This window comes from Dermacentor variabilis, chromosome 1, assembly GCF_050947875.1.
Source record: "Dermacentor variabilis isolate Ectoservices chromosome 1, ASM5094787v1, whole genome shotgun sequence".
Taxonomy (NCBI): Eukaryota; Metazoa; Arthropoda; class Arachnida; order Ixodida; family Ixodidae; genus Dermacentor; species Dermacentor variabilis.
This window is the reverse complement of record NC_134568.1, coordinates 10,024,649-10,046,557: the sequence shown is the minus strand read 5'-3', so window position 1 is coordinate 10,046,557 and position 21,909 is coordinate 10,024,649. Positions and strand designations below refer to the sequence as shown.

Genomic DNA, 21,909 nt, shown 5'->3' with positions numbered 1-21,909 from the left:
ATGATTTTAATCTATTTTAAATTTTGCTAGCCAGACAACTTCCAAATTGCTGCCCAACTAAAGTAATGCAGGCAGGTTCTGGCAGCCCGTAGGTAAAGTGGAAAATCAAGAAGGCCCACTGGGCAAACGAGGGAAGTTTCAGCCTGGTGCCAGCGTTTCTATGAGATTTTTCTTTGCCAGGGCAATTCTTCTTGTCAAAATATTAGCTCCATGCTGAGGCTTCCCTTGTTGATCACTTTGAAGATGTCCAACACTAATTCACTCCTGGTAAGACAAAGGGCTACATTATCTGCATTGGAAACCCGAACACATTTTGAGCTGGCGAACCTCCTTACATGTTGTTCTCTTCTTTTTGTTGTGGTGGGACGGTCATTAGCAGTTTGTTTTAGATTGAGCTGCTGACAAAAAAGAAATGGTTGTTTTTGACACAATTGGCTGTGGTTTATGTTACTGTGGACATCTTGAAAACGTAGATTGTGCTGATCATTACTGGTCTTGCTTCCCTGTCTGTGCCTTTCTGTGGCACTTTTCATGGGAGCAGAGTTAAACGTAAGAAGTATGACTTTATGGTTGGTCATAAAGTTGTATGATATGTCAGTGGTGGTCAATAAGCTTTTGTCGCCCTCAACTGTGTCCTTGTAGAAATCACTTGAGTGATTCAAAAAGGATGCTTTCAAAAAGAGTTTTGCAGCAGACTATAGCCTTCAAATACAGTTCATACAGGATTATTTTTGTAACTGGAATTGCTGGAGAAAATTTGAAGCTAAGGTGACCTTCTTAACTTTTCATCGCTGCCTATTTGGTGTTGAAAGTCCCAGTGCACTGACTTGTTCACAAACAAATCTTTCAGTTTAGTCGTGGAACTGATTCCAATATAGGGTCAAACCCTGCCTACAATGATTTCTTTGGTGCAAAGCGCAAACCACTAACACGGCTGGTGTGCATGTGCTAACATTGCATCTTGGCGTGCTTTCTGCCATTGAGGTGGCTCAACGCCTGCCATTACATTTCTTGTGGTGTTTGCAAGGCAGTGCCACAGTATCTTGAAAAAGGCAAATATCTGCAAGTAGCTTTATTCCTACTATCTGTTTCATCGCTTCTTTAAAAGTAGTAACCACATGCAGGCCTATCATGAATATCTGTGTTGGCACCTGTCTGTGTGTGCTGATCTGCGGCATATACAGCAAAAGTAGGTCTGACACAGTCATTTTGAGAAGTGCTCTTTCAGTAATACACGAGTGACTCTTTCTCTGAGGCATGTTCCCACCATAAGTGCTGACGCCTTATCCACCCTGCTTGCATGTGCAGACGAGGGTTCCCCGTCGGCGGTGTCCCCTCAGGGGGGCCTGTCTCCCGGTGGGGGCCTGGACGACCGCAAGCTGCCTCGCCCCATCGGGACGGAGCGGGCCCAGAAAAAGGGGGCACATGCTTCCTACCCGGGCATCTGGTCCTACTCCAACAGTGAGCTAACTCGCTGTTCGCTTCTCATTCACATGGCCTACAGGGGTCTTTTGGGCCTCCCTAGTGTACACTCTAGAGACATGCACTTTTGGCTCTCTATTGTGCCAGCTAGTGGGGTTCAGTGGCTGTGATCTGTGGTCTCACCTCGAGCACCTTTTCGTCCCTAATGTTTCAAAAAATCCAGCCTAGAATGAGACTGTACTTGATTCCACATGATCTTAAATGGGGACAGCTTGTATATATATATATATATATTTTACTTTCAAAAGCAAATTATTCCCTTGGGTACCCTAACATAATACTTGTAACAGTTCACAGATCCCTTTGCTAACACATCGCACCCCTTGAGACAGATTTAACTTCGGTGTAAGCCTAGTTTGTAGGAGTGCTCATATTTCAGGGCTCTTGTGTGTTACATCCACAGCATCTTTCAGGCTCTAACTGTGTCAGTAGGTAGAATAAGGCTTATACAAAGTGCATTCAAGCTCTAGAGTAGTCTTATAATATTTTTTTTTTTTTAAAGAAAGATGTTATAGCCATCATTTCCCACACCTGCTTTGGTGTTTCAGCAACCATGGCATTCTGCTGCTAAGCACAACATCATTGGTTTTATTTCTGGCCACAGTGGCCTCATTTTGACTGCAGCAAAATGTAGCAATGCTTATGGTTTAGGCGCAAGGTAAAGAACCCTCCACATGGGCAAAATTAACCTTTAGTCCTGTACTACAGCATCTCTTGGAGCCTCAGTGTTACTTTGGGAGGTTAAATATTTCTTTCCCCACCAAGGCCATTGAATATGGGTCACAGCGACGCATGAGTGCCATGCCCAAGGGCGCAGCTCCCGGTGCTCTTAAAGGCTAGCTATTAAGATGTAGGCTTGTTTTCAAAATGCAGACTAAGGCACAGACTTAGTTTTATGAGCGGTTTATTTTTGGAGGCAATTTTTTATGAGCACACAGAGGTGTGAATCTGGTGATAGCAAAGATGGCAGGCCCTATAGTATCTGAGCTTTTGTAAAAACACTGTTAGTATTGTGATACTGCTGTATCCTCAGATGAATGTGTAAAAATAAAAAAAAACACTCTAGTGGTGCTACTAGTAATAGTGAGACCAAGGAATATGTCAGTTGATTGGATTTTAACTTTTATGATACAGACCCACAACACCAGCCCGGACCATTGTCAGCTGTTCAGTGACGATTTTCATTTTTTGCCTGTTGAACACTGATGATTTCTTGTGCTGACTGAGATGTAACGATGTTAGCAATTTTGTAGGTCTTATTTACAGTGTACCTGCAGCATACAGCAGAGATTTGCCAACATGAGCCTACCCAAGTATTTGTGGCACCTGCCAGAAAGAGGTAGTTTGCCAGTAGGGGCAGAAAACGTTTTTTTGTAGCTCACATTTCTGATGAATTACATCATTAAAACTTTCATGTGCTGTAGATATTTGAAGCAGAAATGTATTGTGTGTGTGTTGCACTTTTTTTTTCTCTCTATCAGTGTAACATTCACTTGTTACCAGTAACCTTATCTTTCACAAAATGTTATCTTTGCAAAGCACATTTATTTAGCTTTCTTGATCATGTATTCAGTAAATAACTATTATTAAAGCCTTAAAAGGGGGGGGGGGGCATTTTTTTATATGGTAAAGAGTTAAATGCCATGATTCAATCAGTCATTTTCAATCATAGTTACCCTGTAGGCTTACATATATTTTCTCATCAAGGTCAGGTAAGTGTGCAGAATTGGGATAAGATTAGTGTTGATGCAGAGCTACTTCTGGATGTGAACCACTCAATCTGCAGGAGTACTGTTCTGATGTAAGGGCCCAGCCTCTCTCTCTCTCAACTGCTTTCTTTGCATTCTGTTTCATGATTGCATATCTACCAATTCTTCAGAATTTCACAGAAACCTTCCACCATCTTGTGCACCTTGAAATATTACAAGCGTGTCTCTGATAACTGACATTTTAAATTGAATCCTCACTTTTTTTTTTTTTTTGCAAAAATCACACGATATCCCCAGTGCGTGTTGCCCCATTATTGGTCAATGTTCTTACTCGGCACTCATCTTTCTCTTAATATCAACGTCGCAGTTGGTACCTCCGTGTGTGTGGCACTTGCCATGAGTGAAAATAATTAGGGGAACTAAGGGGCTCAATTAAGGAGCCAGCCTTAAGGAGCAAGTAACTAAGGAGCCAGCGCCGAACCAAGAAAACCGTAGGGGAAATGTGTACTGTGTTATTTAATTGAAATCTCGAAATTGCTGACTCGAAGAAAATGCAAATTAAGTGGCATACAAAAAAATTGGTTTATTGCTGCCGCATTTCTCACTGTATTTTATTATATATAATAGCTGTTTCTTATGTTTCTATAGCACACATCACATGCCACAGATGTCCACATGCATCATTACTTGTGCAACTTCATTCCGATTTCAGTCTTGTGCATATGACTGGCCTATCTCACAGCATATCAGACTTCTGTGTGTTGTGCAAGAGGAGGAAGTGGGCACTTGGCTCTTCAAACATGAATGTCACTTTTGTTGATAGCTGCGTAAAGCCATTTTCAGCATTAGACACAGTCATCGACTTTCCGAAAGCTCGACAGCACTTTCCATCTGACTTGACTTTGCTGGTTGGCCGTATCCTTAAAATAGGTTCTTGCAGTTGTGGCTGCTGCTATTCTTAAGAAAAAAAAACCATGCAACTTAAATGCACCTTGTATTGATGTAAGTCATCGCCTTTCTGCACAAGAGTTCCCCCTTTGAAAGAAGAACCCTTGCTTTGCAGGCGCCGCAGGTGTGGGTGGCGGTGCAGGCGGAAGTAGCCTGACTCCAGACCTCAGCGCCATGCAGGCCTGGGTTCAGTACCAGCATGCCACGGGGCCCCAGGGAGATGGCCTGGCTCCATTGTTACAGCACAACCGCTTTGCTGCTGCTGCTGCAGACACGGTGTCAGAACAGCAGGCACTCGAGCAGCACTCTTATCACCATGTGAGTAGTAGTAGCCTTCCATTTCATTAATTTGACAGAATTAGGCTATGCAGGCACAGGTGGGAAATGTGTGCTGCACAATTGAGAAGCAGCATATTTCTTCCATTAAAGGGCCACCTCATCAGTTTTAGGCATTAAAAACAGGCAAAACGATGTCAATTGAGTCTCCGAATTGTTGCTGAAAATTCCAAAACTGTTCTCGAAGGAGCCCTCAGCCAACCAGCGAGAGATGGTGCCGGCAATTTGCAAATGGCCATCAGAACAGCAGAGCACATGGCCAAAGTATAACTGAAGGCACAGTGTGCACATGTGGTTTCCACTCTGGAGTGCAAGGCTGGTCGCCCTACTACGATAATGCTGCTGGTTTTGTGACACCACTGCTGCAGCACCATTTCCGCCTGTCAGTACCATTATGCTGCCCTGAGCCGTTGCCGCTCTAGAAATTGTTGTGTCAAGTTCTACGTCTACTGTTGCAGCAAGTTTTATGAAAAAGATTCTGTCCACGAAAAAAACATTTAAAGGTGTTGAGGAATGGAGCGGTGCAAGATTGCAAAAAATGCACAGAAGAAAGAAATTGTGATGGTATCCACACCGTCCTCACGTGGCAGCGCAGGGCGCCACATGGTAGAGGGTTACTTGCTTCAAGCAAGTTTATTCGTAGAAGTTCCTGAAGCATGCGAAATCAGCAACAAAATTGCTGAAAAAGTCACTGTGGTCACTGTGAAAAATAATGTGTAGCTTGTCAGGCTCAGCTGTTCTGAGTTTGCTCTGGCTAGTATGGTGTGTTTAAGGGCGGGACAGCTTTTGCACCGTGAAACATGGCCAGTTTTTTTAGAATCACATTTTCAGTTTCTATAATCTTTTTCTATATGATTCCAAAATATGTTGTCTAAAAACCATGTAGAAGTGCTCTAAACATTTGTTGTGTAAGCCAGAATGGAAAAAAAGAATTCGTGGAGATTAAGAAAAAGTGTTTTTCAAGCCATATAATATCTCCAGAACAGCGCAACCAAGCGCCGCCATCTTGGTCTTCTCGGAAAGCGCATTTCTCCATCTTCAAATATGCCGCTTCAGCTATCCCCTCCATACAGAAATGAGTGCACAAAAATCAAATGATTGAAAATTGTACCAAAGTCTCCTATTGACCGCGCCCGCCACGCGACTCCAGCGCTCTTCGCCATGGGTCCAGTGCTCACTCCATAGAGGCACCATCTGCTCTTTGCGCCTCACAAGCTCCCGACGTCTTCACCACTGTGAACTCTACGAGTGTCAAAACGGGCACTACGTAGACCTTGGCAGAAGTACGGCCAATCCCTCCTTTCCTGGACGTCTCAGATCCGCGGATAAGCTTTTCGAGCATCGGTGCTTCGGACTTTGCTTCCAAGCACATCATGCAAGCAATCCTCGGAAACATGGCTAAGCCTTTCAAGCATTGGTGCATCAAACATCGCAACCAAGCGCTTCGCGCATGGGATCCCCGGACCCACAACCATGCACATCACGCGCATACTCTTTCAACCTATGGCTAGGCATTCACACATCGGCGCCTCGGATTCGGTTATAGAGCACATTGTGCGCAAACACCTCAAACACATGGCTAAGCATTTCCCACATGCAGGTCTCGGGCTTCGCGACCAAGCACATTGTGCACCAAAGTCAGGCTTTTTATCTATCTATCTATCTATCTATCTATCTATCTATCTGTCTGTCTGTCTGTCTGTTTATTTATTTATTTATTTATTTATTTATTTTGATCACAGCTTCGTGAGCCGCAGTGCAGGTCATGACCTTCTCGCTTCTTTGGCTTGAATATTTCAATTTTTTCACGCCCAAAATGTGTGTCTGATGTGAACGTGCCAAGAAAAATAAAAAGTGCAACTGCAAATCTTTGCATGAAAAAAAAGGGGGGGGGGGGAGAGAGAGACTAAGAATGTCATATTTTACTTTGTTCACAGTACAGTTGAACCTGGATATATTCAATCTGAAGGGGGTCACAAAGAAGTTCGATATATCGGTAATTCGATATATAAAACAAAATTTTACACAAAAATTTTAAAGGAAATTTTACAGCTGTTCAATGTATACAATAATTCGTTATATGTGGGTTCAATATACCCAGGTTCGACTGTATTCGACAACCTTCCATTACATTCTGTAAGCTATCCAGGCTCTCACAAGGTTCAGAGGTGAAAAAGTTTGTGCAATACATTGTTTTCAAAATATGGATAGCTGGTGCAAACATTAGGCTGCAAAAGCTTGTAAGGCATGCATGTTCCAGCTGCACTGCTGCTCCTGTACCATTTCCTTTCTGATGTGCAGCTCCTCAGCCGCCGTTGTCTAGCGAAAACAAAATCAGAATGCTGCTGAAAGCCTTCATTTAGTCATCTTGTCGTTGCTACAGAAATATAAATACGCACCATTGAAAGTGACAGACATTATGTGAGTGATTCTAAGGGGGTAAGGCTCCCTGCTCCACTAGAGACAGCCGTCAATGAGGCAGTATACGAATACGATTCTGGAACCTACTGTGCTTTTGTTGGATATTGTGCAACATTTGGTCTGCAACCTGGCCATCATGCTCTTCACAGAACAGTGGAGAAGGATGTCTTGGAAGCGAAAGAAAGGAAAGCAAAGGCACTTCAGACTAAAGGCAAAGCGCTCCAGAAGCCCCGCATTTGATATAACATCAATTGCTTCCAGCCCTGGTAGCTTTTGATAAAGTATAATCTAAGGTGCCACTTTGAGGCCATTTTCTCAAAATATTTTTCTTGCTGCTTGCTCCCCTGATTACTGCACGACTGCTAGGTCTATTTCAATTCCAGTTTCCTTGAAGTGCGATTCAAGGTGGGACATTCTTGCTTTTCCAGTGTGACTTTTTCTGAATTAATGATTCAGCTAGTTCACAATTGAGATGCCTGTTGTACAGTTGTACGTCATAAAAAAGGAGAACTAAAAAAGTCATGTTGTAAAAAAAAAAAAATCACGCCCTCAACCATTCATTTTGAAACGCACAGTGCTGCAAATGAATCTTCGATCACATTTTGTAAGTTGTTCATGCTTGGGACAAGCCCAAAAGGAGAAAAAAAAATATTTCAAGAAAGACGTTGTTGAGATATAACTTCGAAAGTTCGATGATAACATCACAGAAACATCACCACTAGCTCTGCTAATTTTCATCAAAATCTATGCGGAAATAAGGAAGTTGATTCCGAAAGTCCCCCCCCCCCCCCTTAAAGGCAAACCAGTGTTAAAGTGCGTATGTATTCCACAAAAGGTATGTGCTCAAACACACACCTCTTGGTGTGACACCTGCAGTGCCACAAGTACACTCCTGATCACGCCAGTGTTCCGAGACACCTTCAGTGCGACACTAAACCTTGCTATTGCTTTCAATCCTTCACCTTGAGGTCAAACTGATCATATTTTCTTTTAAATGTGACATCGTATTGACATTTTCTTCTTTCTTTTATTGCATTTTTCTTGATTTCGCTTTGAGTTCAGAGTCTACCAAAATTCTCCTACAAAAATTCCCAAGATCCAAATATGGTAGATGAGCATACGTTTAATGCCTGCAAGTACCATTTAGTACTGTACTATATTGTCGTAACAACACTGCAATACAGGAAAGTGCTTAATACGTATAGACAAATGGTTCATATTTTACTGAATGTTGTAAATCTGCAGCAGATGAAATGAGAAAAATTTTATGCAAACTCCACCAAACTAGATTTGGGGGAAATCTGAAATGGCAACACTTGTGGCAACTGTGGAACTGGAAAAAGATAGTCATTCATGGGATTATACATACAGTAGACTTCCATTGATTCAACTGCTGTTAATTAGATTTTTCGGTTAATTCGATCCCAACCGAAGGTCCTGGCTGGCATTTTTATGGGCCTAAACTTTTGTTATTTCGATCCTAAAGTTGGCATTTGCTGCATGATTCGAACTTGGCCACTCGTCATGCCCGCGTCTGACCTCTATAGTAACTCCATTAGCGACCAATTTATGGTAAGATGTCTCAGCGGCGCTTAGGGGCCAGTGAACATACGTCATTCTCTAATCGAAAAATGTCTATTTTTGGCCTGCGCTAGGAAGATTTCAAGCAATAACCATAACTCACACTATGATATTTACTTGATTCTAACATGTGCCTTTTATTTATTTTTTTTATCCCCCCCCCCCATTAAAAAAATTGGGCCTAAAATTTCCTGCACAGTGCAATCCAATCTGATTAAAAACCTAAACTGCCTTAGTAGCTTACGTATGCTTTACTCCATAACACGGATGTATTGCAATGAAGCCGGCTTTAGGAAATCTGTCACCAACCATTGTGCAACATGTTAGACTCTTGCCCATTTTCCTTGCTAGAAAATGGGTGCATCTTAGATTTATACTTGTTTAATTCCATCAACTGGTTAATTTGATAAATTTTGTTTGTCCTGTCAGGGTCGAATTAACCCTTTGAGGGTCAATGACGTAAATACACGGCGACACGAACAAGTTCAAAAATGGTCGATGCCGTACATTTATGGCGCCGTCTGTACATTTAAAAAGTGCGCAAATTTCCTAACTTTTTCTGTCATGTGCTGCCACTATGTGGGAATACAGGGAATTTTTTTTCACGCGCCTCCCTCTCTCGGTTTTCGTTGCGTAGTTTGTTTTAGCACTAGTTTGCTTCGGCATATCTATATACTACAGCTTGCACATTGGCGCGCTCGTTTGCGGGCGGCGGCGGCTTGGGTTTTATTCCACGTGCGGTTTCGGCTTCTTGCGCTTGCAAAACTGATGGCTATCTGGTTGCTAATTGCTCAAACGGCGACCGCTTCTTTCTCGCTCATTTAGTGCTCACAGGGGTGCGCATAGGAACGATGCCGCTGTGCATGCATTTCTGTTGCTTTTTTTTTTAACACTTGCGAAAACTAATTGCCTCTGTTTAACGATAAGATGAAGATTAGCGGAAGTTTGTCACCCGTATTGCTTTTTTGACGGGCACAAAACCACGCAGTTTTCTTGAGTGCTCGCACCTACACAGTTCTATTATGCTATGGATTGTACATATTAGTGTTAGAGCAAGAACATTTGAGTCTTGTGAAACATTCTCGTATGCGCATTTTCAAAGCCTTGCACTATGTTTATAACAACACATCAAATTTTTAATTATAAGTTCATTTCCTTTTTTTTTTTTGTTATTCATGAATGAAGAGTACATATATACCAACACAAAATATTTTTTTCTCACTTTACAGTCGCCCTAAAAAAATTACAGTAAATTCTTTTCGGAATAACTCGCTAAGAAGAATTGGAATCTGCAGTAAAAAAAATGCGCATGGTGTAAAAGATCGACCCTCAAAGTGTTAATGGAAGTTGCCTGTCTTTAAACTTTGGACCTTTAAACTGTCAAATTCTTTAGCATCTGAACTCAACTACGGCAAATCAGTTCTGCAGAAGCTCACTACGTATAAATATTGGAATGTTTAGGAAATTTGTCATCCACCTGACTAGCACGAAGCTACAAAGGAAACCCACACCTGTCTATCATAAAGAAAGCTTCATAGTTGAAGAAAAATTTGCCCGAATCTAGGATTCGAACCCCGGACGAACGCCTTACCGGGGTGACTGCTCTACCATCTCAGCTAACCAAGTGGCTAGGAGGTTGCAGAGCGAGGGTGAATTAATAGAAAATTTTAAGCAGGGGTACATGAAGCTACCTTGGTAGCTTTGTGCTTTTAATGCTAGCTTCCCTTTCATGAACTCAACTACATGCTCTAAAATGATTTCGCAAATGCAGCTTGTTTGTGTAGACCTTTTCATGGGTGAAGAGGAAAGGAGGGAGGAGGAGACCTCTACCTCTTGCTGGAATGTGACGTGAGAGTGGTTAGATGCCTATTGTTGTCATGTCAAGCTCAGCCGCCTAGTGACACACTAAAAAACGATCGCCTTTCACACAGATTTGGCTTTCACACAAATTCTACAAGTTTGGTCGCCAAGTGAAAGCATATGGTCTCGCTTCACTCATTAACGAGACTTAGATGAAGGCTTGGCAGGATTGTGTTGTGCGAAAGGTGTCCCATTCTGATACCAATCCATACACTCTTGATAAATGTGTCTTCCCATGGTTACATTTCTTTATTGAATATTTTAATTCTTCAGAGTGACTTATCTTCAGAAAAAAAAAATAACAGTATTTACTCATGTGAAGTCCACTTTAATTTTTTACTGGGTGCTTGCTTTACACGAGGCAGGCTTATAGCTATTTGCTGAAGCTTCAAACTACACTCGGATGGCTATTCAAAATAACACAATCACTGGCAGCCAGCCGACTATGAGCGCATTTACAGTCTGCGACAGATTTTTCGGATATAGAGATGTCACAAAAATGTCTGAATAATTGGACAGTCCATAAAAACAAATTGTGATGGTAAAAATTTATTTTGTTTGTTTTTTTTTTTTTTCTTTTTAAGAGCACCAACAGCAGAAAATTTGTTCAGACTTTTGCTTAGTGTTGTGCTCTATTAAAATAAAATGTACTTCAAATTTAGTGATCGCTGTGACCACAGGTGAGTTTCGCGTTTCTCTATTGCGCAGTGCTATGTGCGTCGCGGGTCATCGTGAAGTACATATACCATGCACATGGCCTTCACTCCATGACACCTGGCAGTTCAGACTGGTGCGCAAAATCAGTTCGCAGATTTATTGACTTTATGCCTACTCGTGAGCTTACACCATTCTATCCAGTAAGTGCACACACAAACTTGGTAGGCGTTATCAGTAGTTGCCGGCTGATCGCCCGTGGATGTAAACTCACTACAGCCACAGAGGCCGTAGGTCCAGCCCATCCATGTATATCATGCCTGATCACTGATGTAGTCTAGTCTACTGGTAGACGCTGCCCGCCACACCCATTGGCTAGGCTTAACCATTTTGTCAGTCTGCAAGGGAAGTTGTAGTTTGGTAGGTTTGATGCTGGCGTGGGGTGTAGTATTGATAATTCCATTGTCAACAGGACAACTAGTGCCCTCTAGTAGCAGCTTGTAGAAATTAACCAGCATGCAGGATATGCACTTAGTGAAACTCATTTCATGAAAGTAATTTTTTTTTTCCCCTTTTCATGAAGTAAGTCGCTCTGAAGATTTTAAATCTGCGATAACAACATATGTGGCCTTCAAACTGCCACACACGCTCATTTATAATGTGCGCTGCCTTTGTGTCCTGTTCTTATGCTCTCACGCATCACAAGGACCTGTGATGTGTATCTGTGTCTTCTTTGTGGTTGTGCCTTTGCACTACATTATGTCCAGAGAAGTAGTCCAATCTGCCTTTGCCCCTTTATTTTGGCTAATAAGGAAAACATCATGATATTAAAAATGCTGGACTCTCATGGTAAAAAGGCATCCACGAAATGGGCATAACAGCAGAGATGTTGAAAGCAAACTTGGGAGTTCTGCACATTTTTTAACTGAGGAAGCATGACCCATGTAAAAGCGTCATCATGGGTGCCATTTTTTCTTTTGTTAGCAAGCCTTGAGTAGGTGTAGAGACATCATTTTCATAGCATCTGTGGGAACACAAGCGCACACATTATCAAATTATGCTGTGTCAAATTACTCTTTATATGGACATTCTTCAATGCATTGTGATTTCAGCATGTTAATAAGGTCATTATATGCTCTTCAACATGGTGGGCATGAATGAACAGCAATTGTGGCAGCTAGTTCAGAGGTAGGGAAGTACAGAAATGGTGGTCAGATGTGCAACCTCTTGCCTTTCTTTTTTTCCCCTGCTATGCTACACAGCCTCAGCAGGCAACACTGAACGCTGGAAGCCTGGGTGGCTGCCCCCCTTTCCTCAATGGTTTCCCTGGTGGAGCAACTGGAGCAATGCTAGGAGGCGCTGCGCAGCTTTTCTCCTCTGCTAGAGTGGCTGCCGAGGCGCCGCACCAGCCTCAGGTGGGTGCACGACAAAGGGGAGATAGTCCTCCACTGGTAACTGGCTGCCAACTTGCCATCTACATGGCTCTTTAAAAAAAATAAAGGTGGGGTGACATGTTCCTGTTTCTAAAACTCTACTCTATAGGCTCATATAATGTCCACATACCCAGCTTCAAGCAGAGAGTTCTACAGGAAAAGTATCTTCAGGGTGTGTTCAGATAAGTTTAGCCGGGCATGCTCGGTGAACATTTTTAATTTTGATCAAACATTTTATTTTGTTGCCCAAGTGCTAAGGACAACGAAATCAACCTTAGGCTCATGAAAAAAATAATAAAAAAAATATTAACATGCCCGGTCAGTCAGAGACGTTATTTGCAAATTTTGCTGAATCTGCATTTTGGTTAGCTCGAAATTGAAAAGTGTTAACGGCCCTAAAAATATTAAGTGATAGACTGCAAGTCAATAGCATTGATTCTTTCTAATAATGACCGAGTATCACCACCATGATGTGGAGAAGGAAAAAAACACAAATGCGGAAAATTGCACAATGTTTGCCAAAGTCCAGATTTCTTCTTTCTTTGCATCTGGTGAAAAGCATGGTTTTCAAAATTTGTCAGTATGTTGCTATGACAGTTGATAATATTTGAGGCAGATATCTTTGCCCGAGCTAGCACTAAAATTTTACGAGAAGCGCTCAAGCTTAGGCATGTTAGTAAATTAGCAGGAATTTGAAACATTTTTTTTTTTTTCGTAGAAAAGGCCAACCTTGATTTTCTTTGAGATTTCTCTAATTAAATTTATATACTTGAAACTTATGTGATCTAGAAATACTATCATTTTTGTTTCAGAACTGCAAAGCTAGAAATGTGACTGAATAAATGGTACCCCTGCTGTAATATATGTGGTCCATGCATGCTTGTGGTTGCAGGCTCCTTTATTTTATGACACGAAAATGCTGCGGGATAGTTCAAACAGTGCGGGTTGACGAAAACAAAAATTTTGGCAGTGAAAACACTCCATGTGTTCTTGGACATAGCAACAGAACGGAGGTGCATTGTCACAAATTTTGAAGTGCTTGCTCTCGATATTGGGCCTTTAAATGCATGCCCTGCATGCTGTTCATTTGAAGCAGAGTGGAGAGGATGCAAGAACAATTTTCTTAACCAAACGTAGAGTAGCACAGTGAAATCCTGATGATTCAAAATCCCTCGTTTCAAATTTACAGGTAATTTGAACTCCAAAAACCACCCATTGGTTATTTTGAACAAACTATCTCTCTCCCAGGCACAGCTCTTTGGACAAACCCAAGCCAAAGGCGAAGGTTCGATGCGTCGCTAGCTACAGTTATGTTGCATGCCGTAGCCGTAAAAATGACTGTGAAAGACGCACAGGGAGCCAAGACCGAACCGGATGTGCCCCCATCTTTCCCATCCAGCTTCTTAAGGGAGTACGTGATTTCTGAAGCTATCTTACTTATCTTTAGGCCAAATTCGGTTAAAGCACACGGTCTTATTTAGCTTTCTAAGTCAATTACAAAAATACAATTATTCTTTTAAGAGATAATTATGGATATAACTAAAAGTCCATTATATTGTTTGTGGATACAACAGGTAAAAAAATAGTATTGGGCAGAAAGAAATAACACAAGCAGAATGTTTGAGGAGTAAAGTGCTGAAAGCAGTTTTCAAATCCAACAACAATTGGCAATTCCCCGCAGGGGCGTCTGCGTCAGCAGGCGTTTGGTGTGTTGCGACACCACGTACCCGAGAACACGAGGGCTGGACCCTCCCGCGTGTAGCCGTGCGCGGCTTAGCCGTGTCCGGGGAAAAAGGGATCCTGGGGGTTGAGCCAATGCCGGGTGTTTGGACCTTTATGGCCCCTCGGCGGCGGTAACACACCCCTTTGACCTCGGCTTCACGTAGACGGCATCCCCGGACTGACCCACCCGGGGGAAATCGGCAGTCGCCTTTTCCTGTCCTCCTCTCCAATCTTCGTCTTTCTCTTTTGCCTTTTTCATCTTTCCTGTCTTCTCATCACTTCTCCTCACTTCCTAGTTCCCCGGCGGCAAGGGTTAACCTTGTGTAGCTAGCCAGCCTTGGTTATGCTGTATTTGGTTATAGCAGCGATGTACGGCTGGCGTTGGCAGGGTTTCTCTAGCAGGAACTTCTGTCACGTCCCCCTGTTGGACTCCATGGTGGGTGGTCAGCATCGCGGCCGAAAACCCAACATTACTTATGGAACATGCTTTTCCTAAACTACCTGATCGCCCTCAGAAACGAGGGCGCACCGAAGAATTTCAGTTTTTCGGACGACAAGTCCACAATTTTCCTCGTTTTCATGTCATCCACTAAGAAAAACCAGCTAAACAAGTGCGAACAATCTCCCCGTTCCTTTTATCTAAGTCTCTTACCGAAGTTTTTGGTCCAGGATATAAGGTGTCGAGGATGGCTAGCGGTGACCTCCTCTTGGAGCTCCGCGATCAGAAGCAAATTGAGAAACTGCCTCAGCTAGCATCATTTGGGGAGACCCAAGTAGTGGTAACCCCGCACCGCACAATGAATACCTCCCGCGGCGTTGTCTCGGACGATGATTTGCTGGAGCTCACTGAGGCTGAGCTCTTGGAGGGCTTCAGTGAACATAATGTTATAAATGTCAAAAGAATTAAAATGAGACGAGATGGCAAAGAAATCCAAACCAAACACTTGGTAATCACCTTCGGTTCGAGTGTCCTGCCCGAGTCAATCGAGGCCGGGTACATCAAGCTCCGTGTAAGACCATACGTGCCAAATCCCCTCCGATGTTTCAAGTGCCAGCGTTTTGGCCACAGTTCGCAGAGCTGCCGAGGCCGCCAAACTTGTGCGAAATGCAGCGCGCATGAACACTCCTCTGAAGCTTGTGAGAATTCTTTCCACTGTGTAAATTGTGATGGCGAGCGTGCCGCATACTCGCGGTCATGCCCGTCTTGGAAGAAAGAAAAAGAAATAGTAACAATCAAAGTAAAAGAAAACATATCATTCAAAGAGGCACGCAGGCGGGTTGGCATACCTTCCTAAGGCCAGCTTTGCCGAAGTGGCGCGTCAAGGGGCAGCGTCACAACGGCCTCCGGCGGCTGTCCGACCCACAAGCCGTGAGTTGGCAATTACGCCATCTGCCCCCGCGGCGGTTGCAGCTAGCGCTGCTCTGTCTACGCAGCAAACGGGGCCACCGACCCCGAAGGTGGGCGCAGCCGAGGCTGCCCCACCCACCCCCGCCCCTTCTAGCGCTGGCAACAGCCGGCGCAGCCAAATTCCTCAGGGTGCCCCATCGACCTCCGGGCTGGTGGGCGCAGGGGTCTTGCGCTCCAAGGCGGCACCCTCCCTGACAACATCTCACTCGCAAGAGCACGTGTCCGGCGCCTCACTAGAGGCAATGGACACTACACCAACCCTCAAGGCGCATGAAGCGCCTAAGGAGCGGCGAGGCTCCCTCGAACGCTTCAGAAAAAGCAAAACCCCGGTTACAGGGCCTCGAAAGAGCTCTGTAACCTAAGGCATCACTCCCATTTCCGCAAACACAGCACCAATTTACTTTAAAAATGTATACACAAATAATTCAGTGGAACGTCCGAGGTCTTCTTAGAAACCTTGATGATTTGCAAGAACTCATCCACAAACATAATCCAAAAGTGCTGTGTTTACAGGAAACACACTTAAAATCCAAACACACAAACTTTCTCCGTACGTATGTTACGTTTCGCAAAGATCGCGATGATGCCGTCGCATCATCGGGTGGTGTGGCGATTCTCACTCGTAAAAGTATAGCATGTCAACCTTTACAGCTACGAACGCCCCTTGAAGCAGTGGCGGTGCGAGCTGTTCTGCTAAACAAACTCATCACTATTTGCTCGCTTTATATACCCCCACATTACAAATTAAGTAAACATGAATTTCAATCCTTTATAGATGAATTGCCAGAACCTTATCTGGTTCTTGGCGACTTCAATGCACACAACTACCTGTGGGGCGACCCTCGTATAGATGCGCGAGGACGTCTTGTTGAACAGTTCCTTTTCTCTTCTGGTGCTTGTCTTCTGAATAAGAAGGAAGCGACATACTATTCTCTTGCAAACAGAACGTTCTCTTCAATAGATCTTAGCCTAGTCTCCCCGTCACTACTGTCTGAACTTGAATGGGAAGTTAACGACAATCCTTACTGGAGCGACCACTTCCCTATACTACTAAGAACATATAAAGAAAACGAATGTCTACCACAGGCTCTTAGGTGGAAAATCGATACAGCCGACTGGGAGAAATTCCGAACCTTAACTAGCATATCATGGGGTGACATGTCCTCGTTAGAAATTGATGCTGCTGTGGATTACTTTACAGCTTTCATTATAGATGCCGCATCTAATTGCATACGTGAAGTAAGTGGCTCGGCATGCAAACGGCATGTCCCGTGGTGGAACGATGAATGTAGAGTCGCACGTAGGAATCAAAACAAAGCGGGGGGGTTGCTACGTGCTTCGCCCACTGCAGAGAATCTTGTTAACTTTAAGAAAGTTAAGTCTCAAGGCAGGAGAACCCGCCGACAGGCCAGAAGAGAGAGTTGGCAAAAGTTTTTATCGAACATCAACTCGTTTACAGATGAGGCGAAAGTCTGGAACCATGTAAATAGAATTAGAGGGAGACAAACATATTCACTCCCTCTGGTAAACACACAGGGTGATACGCTGCAACATCAGGCGGACTCACTTGGGGAGAACTTTGAGAGTGTGTCAAGTTCAAAACATTATTCGAAATCCTTCCTGAAGTATAAGCAAATAGAAGAATGTAAGCCACTCAAAAGAAAATGTCTACAGAATGAATCTTACAACTGCCCTTTCAGTATTGCCGAGTTGAGAGCTGCCTTGAGCTCATGCAAGAGCTCTGCACCGGGATCTGACAGAATCTTGTACGAAATGCTCAAAAACTTACACAATGACACGCAGGTTACACTACTCACACTTTTCAACACCATTTGGGATGCAGGGTACCTTCCAACCGCATGGAAGGAAGCCATTGTGGTCCCTGTATTGAAACAAGGCAAGGACCCCTCCTCAGTGGCAAGTTACCGCCCGATAGCCCTCACGAGTTGCATTTGTAAGGTGTTTGAAAAAATGATTAATCGGCAACTCATTCATTTCCTTGAACTGAGCAAAATCCTTGATCCCTATCAGTGCGGCTTCCGAGAAGGGCGCTCCACAACAGACCATCTTGTACGTGTAGAAGCAAATATCCGGGACGCATTTGTACAGAAACAATTCTTCTTATCCATATTCCTCGATATGGAGAAGGCGTACGATACGACGTGGCGCTACGGAATCTTAAGAGACTTGTCAGAAATGGGCATCCATGGCAATATGCTAAACCTAATAGAAAGCTATCTGTCCACTCGTACCTTCCGCGTAAAAGTCGGTAATGTACTTTCGCGTCCTTTTACGCAAGAAACGGGAGTACCCCAAGGAGGCGTGCTCAGCTGCACACTCTTCATCGTGAAGATGAACACGCTTCGCGCTTCATTACCACAGGCAATCTCTTATTCTGTCTACGTGGACGACATACAAAAAGCTTTCAAATCTTGTAACCTCGCAGTGTGCGAGAGACAGGTACAGCATGGCCTGAACAAAGTGTCGATGTGAGCAGACAAGAATGGATTTAAGATCAATCCTAACAAAAGCTCTTGCGTTCTTTTTACAAGCAAGAGAGGAATGATCCGAGATCCTTGCTTAGAACTATGTGGACAACAAATACCCGTAAACAAAGAGCACAAATTTCTAGGTGTTATACTAGACTACAGACTCACTTTCGTCCCCCACATTAAACATATTAAAGAAAAATGTCTGTAAACAATGAACCTAATCAAACTTCTATCCCATACTTCGTGGGGTAGTGACAGGAAGTGCTTAATTAATCTCTATAAGAGCCTGATTCGTTCACGATTAGATTATGGTGCCGTGATCTATCATTCTGCCGCTCCAAGTGCGCTAAAGATGCTAGACCCTGTTCACCATCTAGGTATCCGTTTAGCCACAGGAGCTTTCAGAACGAGTCCCATACAAAGTTTATATGCAGAATCGAATGAGTGGTCACTTCATATCCAGAGAACATACATCAGCCAAACATATTTTCTGAAAGTCCACTCTAATCCTCAACATCCGTGTTTTAATACCATTAACGATATGACATATGATACACTCTTTCATAATCGTCCCTCCGTAAGACAGCCTTTCTCGCTGCGTGTGAGGGAGCTTAGTGATCAAATGCATGTCCCACTCCTCGAGCTCCGCCTAATGCATCCAGCCAAGCTGCTACCTCCTTGGGAGTGGCAGCTCATACAATACGATATATCTTATGTGCAAGTAACAAAGCATGCTCCAGATATCGAAATCCAAATACATTTCCGGGAACTCCAGTACAAGTATGTCTGTACCGAGTTCTACACAGACGCATCGAAATCGGAAATCGCGCGAGGGGGTGTCCTATGTAGCCGTCAGTCCATCCTTCTCGGAATCCGACATAATGCACCCGGAAACTAGTATCTTTACGGCTGAGGCCTACGCACTGCTGTCGGTCGTAAAGCATATAAATAAATCACAACTCCAGAAATCAGTTATATATACGGACTCCCTCAGTGTTGTGAAGGCCTTGATGTCTTTCTGTAACCACAAAAATCCAGTATTTAATGAACTCTACTCCGCACTGTGTAAAGCATATATATCTAACCAACATGTGATTATATGCTGGGTGCCTGGACATAGGGGCATCGAGGGAAACGTTCTAGCCGACCAGATGGCCACATCAACTTCATTTCATGCAGTTCATCCTACTGCTTCGGTCCCTGTCACAGACCTGAAGCCTTTCTTAAGAAGGAAACTACGAAACTACTTGCAACACATGTGGGACGAAGAAATAAATAACAAACTGCATGTAATAAAGCCACAATTAGGTTTCTGGCCTCCTGTAACAAGATCCCGCCGGACAGATGTCCTATTCTGCTGTCTAAGAATAGGACACACTTTTGGCACACATAACTTTTTACTCACAGGAAACGAGCCTCCAACCTGTGGTAGATGCGGCGAGAGGCTGACCGTCCTCCACGTCCTACTGGAGTGTCGGGAAGCCGAATCTGAAAGAAAGAAACATTTTCTCTTAGCGTACCGGCAACACATCCCCCTTCATCCTGTTATGTTACTTGGTCCAGAACCACTCTTTGACACCAACGCCGTCTTAGGTTTTTAGAAAGATGTTGTATTGCATGTTATTAGCCCCACACGTTCGTAGCGCTTCCTCTCTTCAGAGGATGCTGCTGCGATAATTATTTTAAATAGCACATGCCTCTAGGCCCTTGTGGATGAAGGGCTCTGGCGAGGCAGTAGTGCTGTAAGCAATTCAACATCTTGCATATTTGAAACAATGCATCATTCTTCTACGATGGATTTTAATGTTCATAGTATTCGTCATTAGACATCGCCATAATTTTATAGCACGTAGATTTTACGCACTTTACAGCGACTATTTTTAGGCCTCTTTACAGCCAAGTCACATCTTCACAGAACTCATTATCATCACCGCGAAATCACTAATACTGTCTTGGCACTCTTTGGCCATATCTGGCCCTTGCGCCACTAAACCACACACATTCATTCAACAATTGGCAATTTGGCAGCTCACAAAGTTAAGTGTTTACGGTATGGCTACCAGGGAACAAAAGCAAATAAAAGTAGAGGAATTAAAAAGAAATCTGCTGGCAGCACTTCAAGTATTATGCATTTAGGTTCATATAGCAAAAAGAAATAACAGCTGTAGTTGTCCTAGATCTTGAGAGATTGTTGCCACAAACAAGCAGGCTGAGCAAAAAGTTTGTTTTGAGAAAATTGATAAAAAACAGACAACTCAATTTATTGAGGAATATAATAAAGTAGGTGCATGTTACCAGTTGTAACAGGCTAGGATGCCCCTGGCACATGCCCCAGAATGTATGCCGTACTCTGGAACGTTTATAGAAGAAAAGAAATCTTGTCGTTTGCCGATTGCCAGCCCTCTGCATTTCGCGCACAGCGTTCATGAGGAATGGATTGCACATTTGGTCGATGCAGCATCATTGTAGATCGCTCACGAGATGAATATCTTTAATCACAAAAAATGTCACCTAATGCTGTTCGCCAATTACCAGGGCCCCGCATTTCGTGCACAGCGAGATTGTTCATGAGGAGCGGGTTCAGCTTTTGGCCACCGCTCCTGCGCAACGAACTCCACGCCGCAACTTCGCCGAAAGCACCACAACTTACGATTTCCACAGTACAGCAGAGCATTTATAGAATCGAGGCTTACGATACCGAAGGGCGCCTTCATCGCAGCCAAGCCAGTTGCAGTGGCTTCAACGTAAGCAAGAAATTCCGATTTTTGCTAAGTAGCCAGCATTGAGGCAAACTCTTGGAGTTTTTCTTTAGTCGCCTTCACTTCAATTGTCGGGCTACAGTAGTTATGCTGGAATGCCGCATGAACACCGGCTGGTGCCAGAACAGAGTTCATCTTACTAAGCCTATTCTGCAGCCGTGCCGTGAGCCTTTGGTGGCGCTCGTCACAGGTAGCAAGGTATTGCTGGCATCTTCCAAAGCTACTGTGCACTTTTGAAAGTTTAACACCCCTCATTTCGTCTTCTTTTCACCGAATTTATGGTTTGTATCAAACTGAATTTTACATCGTTTCGTGCCACATTTCGCATGCCCGAGCGGCTTAGGCAGACGGCGAAAATCAACCAATGGCATGGCACGCTTACGGTCACATGTCTCATTCGATGAGTGGAGTTGCGCATCGGGGCAACATTTTTGCGGGCCTTTCCTTCATAGCCATTCACTACACTGAGTAGAGGTGGCATAAAAACTAAATGAGAAGCAGTTGCGGACTAAGACGTACCAAGTGAAGTACCAAGGCATAAACACGTTATGAGGAGGAGGAAATGGCTGAACACCTGATACTTTTCTGTAAAGGGCTTCGTCCTACAGTTCTAAGCAATGTGGCTAATTTTTTTCGAAGCGTTGGGCTTTAGGGGCAGTTCAGTCAAAACAGACTAAGCGGGTAGAAATAACCGCAAACGGAGGTTATCTGATTGGTGGCTAAAATCAAGGCAAGAGTGTAATTTCGCCCTCCACTATGTACAATATGTATCGCTAGTCATGGCTAGGGGGCGTGAGCCGCTGCCTGATTTACAGGATTCAGCCTTATCTAGCCATCCAAGAGTGGCTCTTTCAAACAAGACCAAGATGGCTGTGGTCGGCAACTGTGCGTCATGGAAAAAGGCCCTCTTTTGCGCGTTTATCAGAAAAAGTACAGCCCGCTGACGGGATACAAAACGCCATTACAATTAATATATTGGTCCAAGATGCGTAAAAATTTTTGAGATACTGCGTCAGACACTGTAGAACCTAAAAAGAATGTTTCAAAAACGCGATTTTCTGTGATTTTTTGGTCTCTAAGGCCCGTTCCTTTCAAAAGGAGCAG

The 21,909-nt window shown here is 43.6% G+C and overlaps 1 protein-coding gene across 14 annotated transcripts in view; it reads left to right on the top strand.

The window, feature by feature from the left end:
- mask (multiple ankyrin repeats single KH domain) overlaps window positions 1-21,909 on the top strand; it is a 214,186-nt gene that overhangs the window by 175,159 nt on the left and 17,118 nt on the right. For 13 of the 14 annotated variants that reach the window (XM_075684659.1, XM_075684624.1, XM_075684584.1 and 10 more), the window contains 3 exons: window positions 1,309-1,461; window positions 4,255-4,457; window positions 12,254-12,406. In XM_075684659.1, coding sequence (XP_075540774.1) covers window positions 1,309-1,461; window positions 4,255-4,457; window positions 12,254-12,406 — 509 coding nt within the window. The remainder of the gene's footprint in view (window positions 1-1,308; window positions 1,462-4,254; window positions 4,458-12,253; window positions 12,407-21,909) is intronic. The other variant, XM_075684640.1, reaches the window with a different exon arrangement.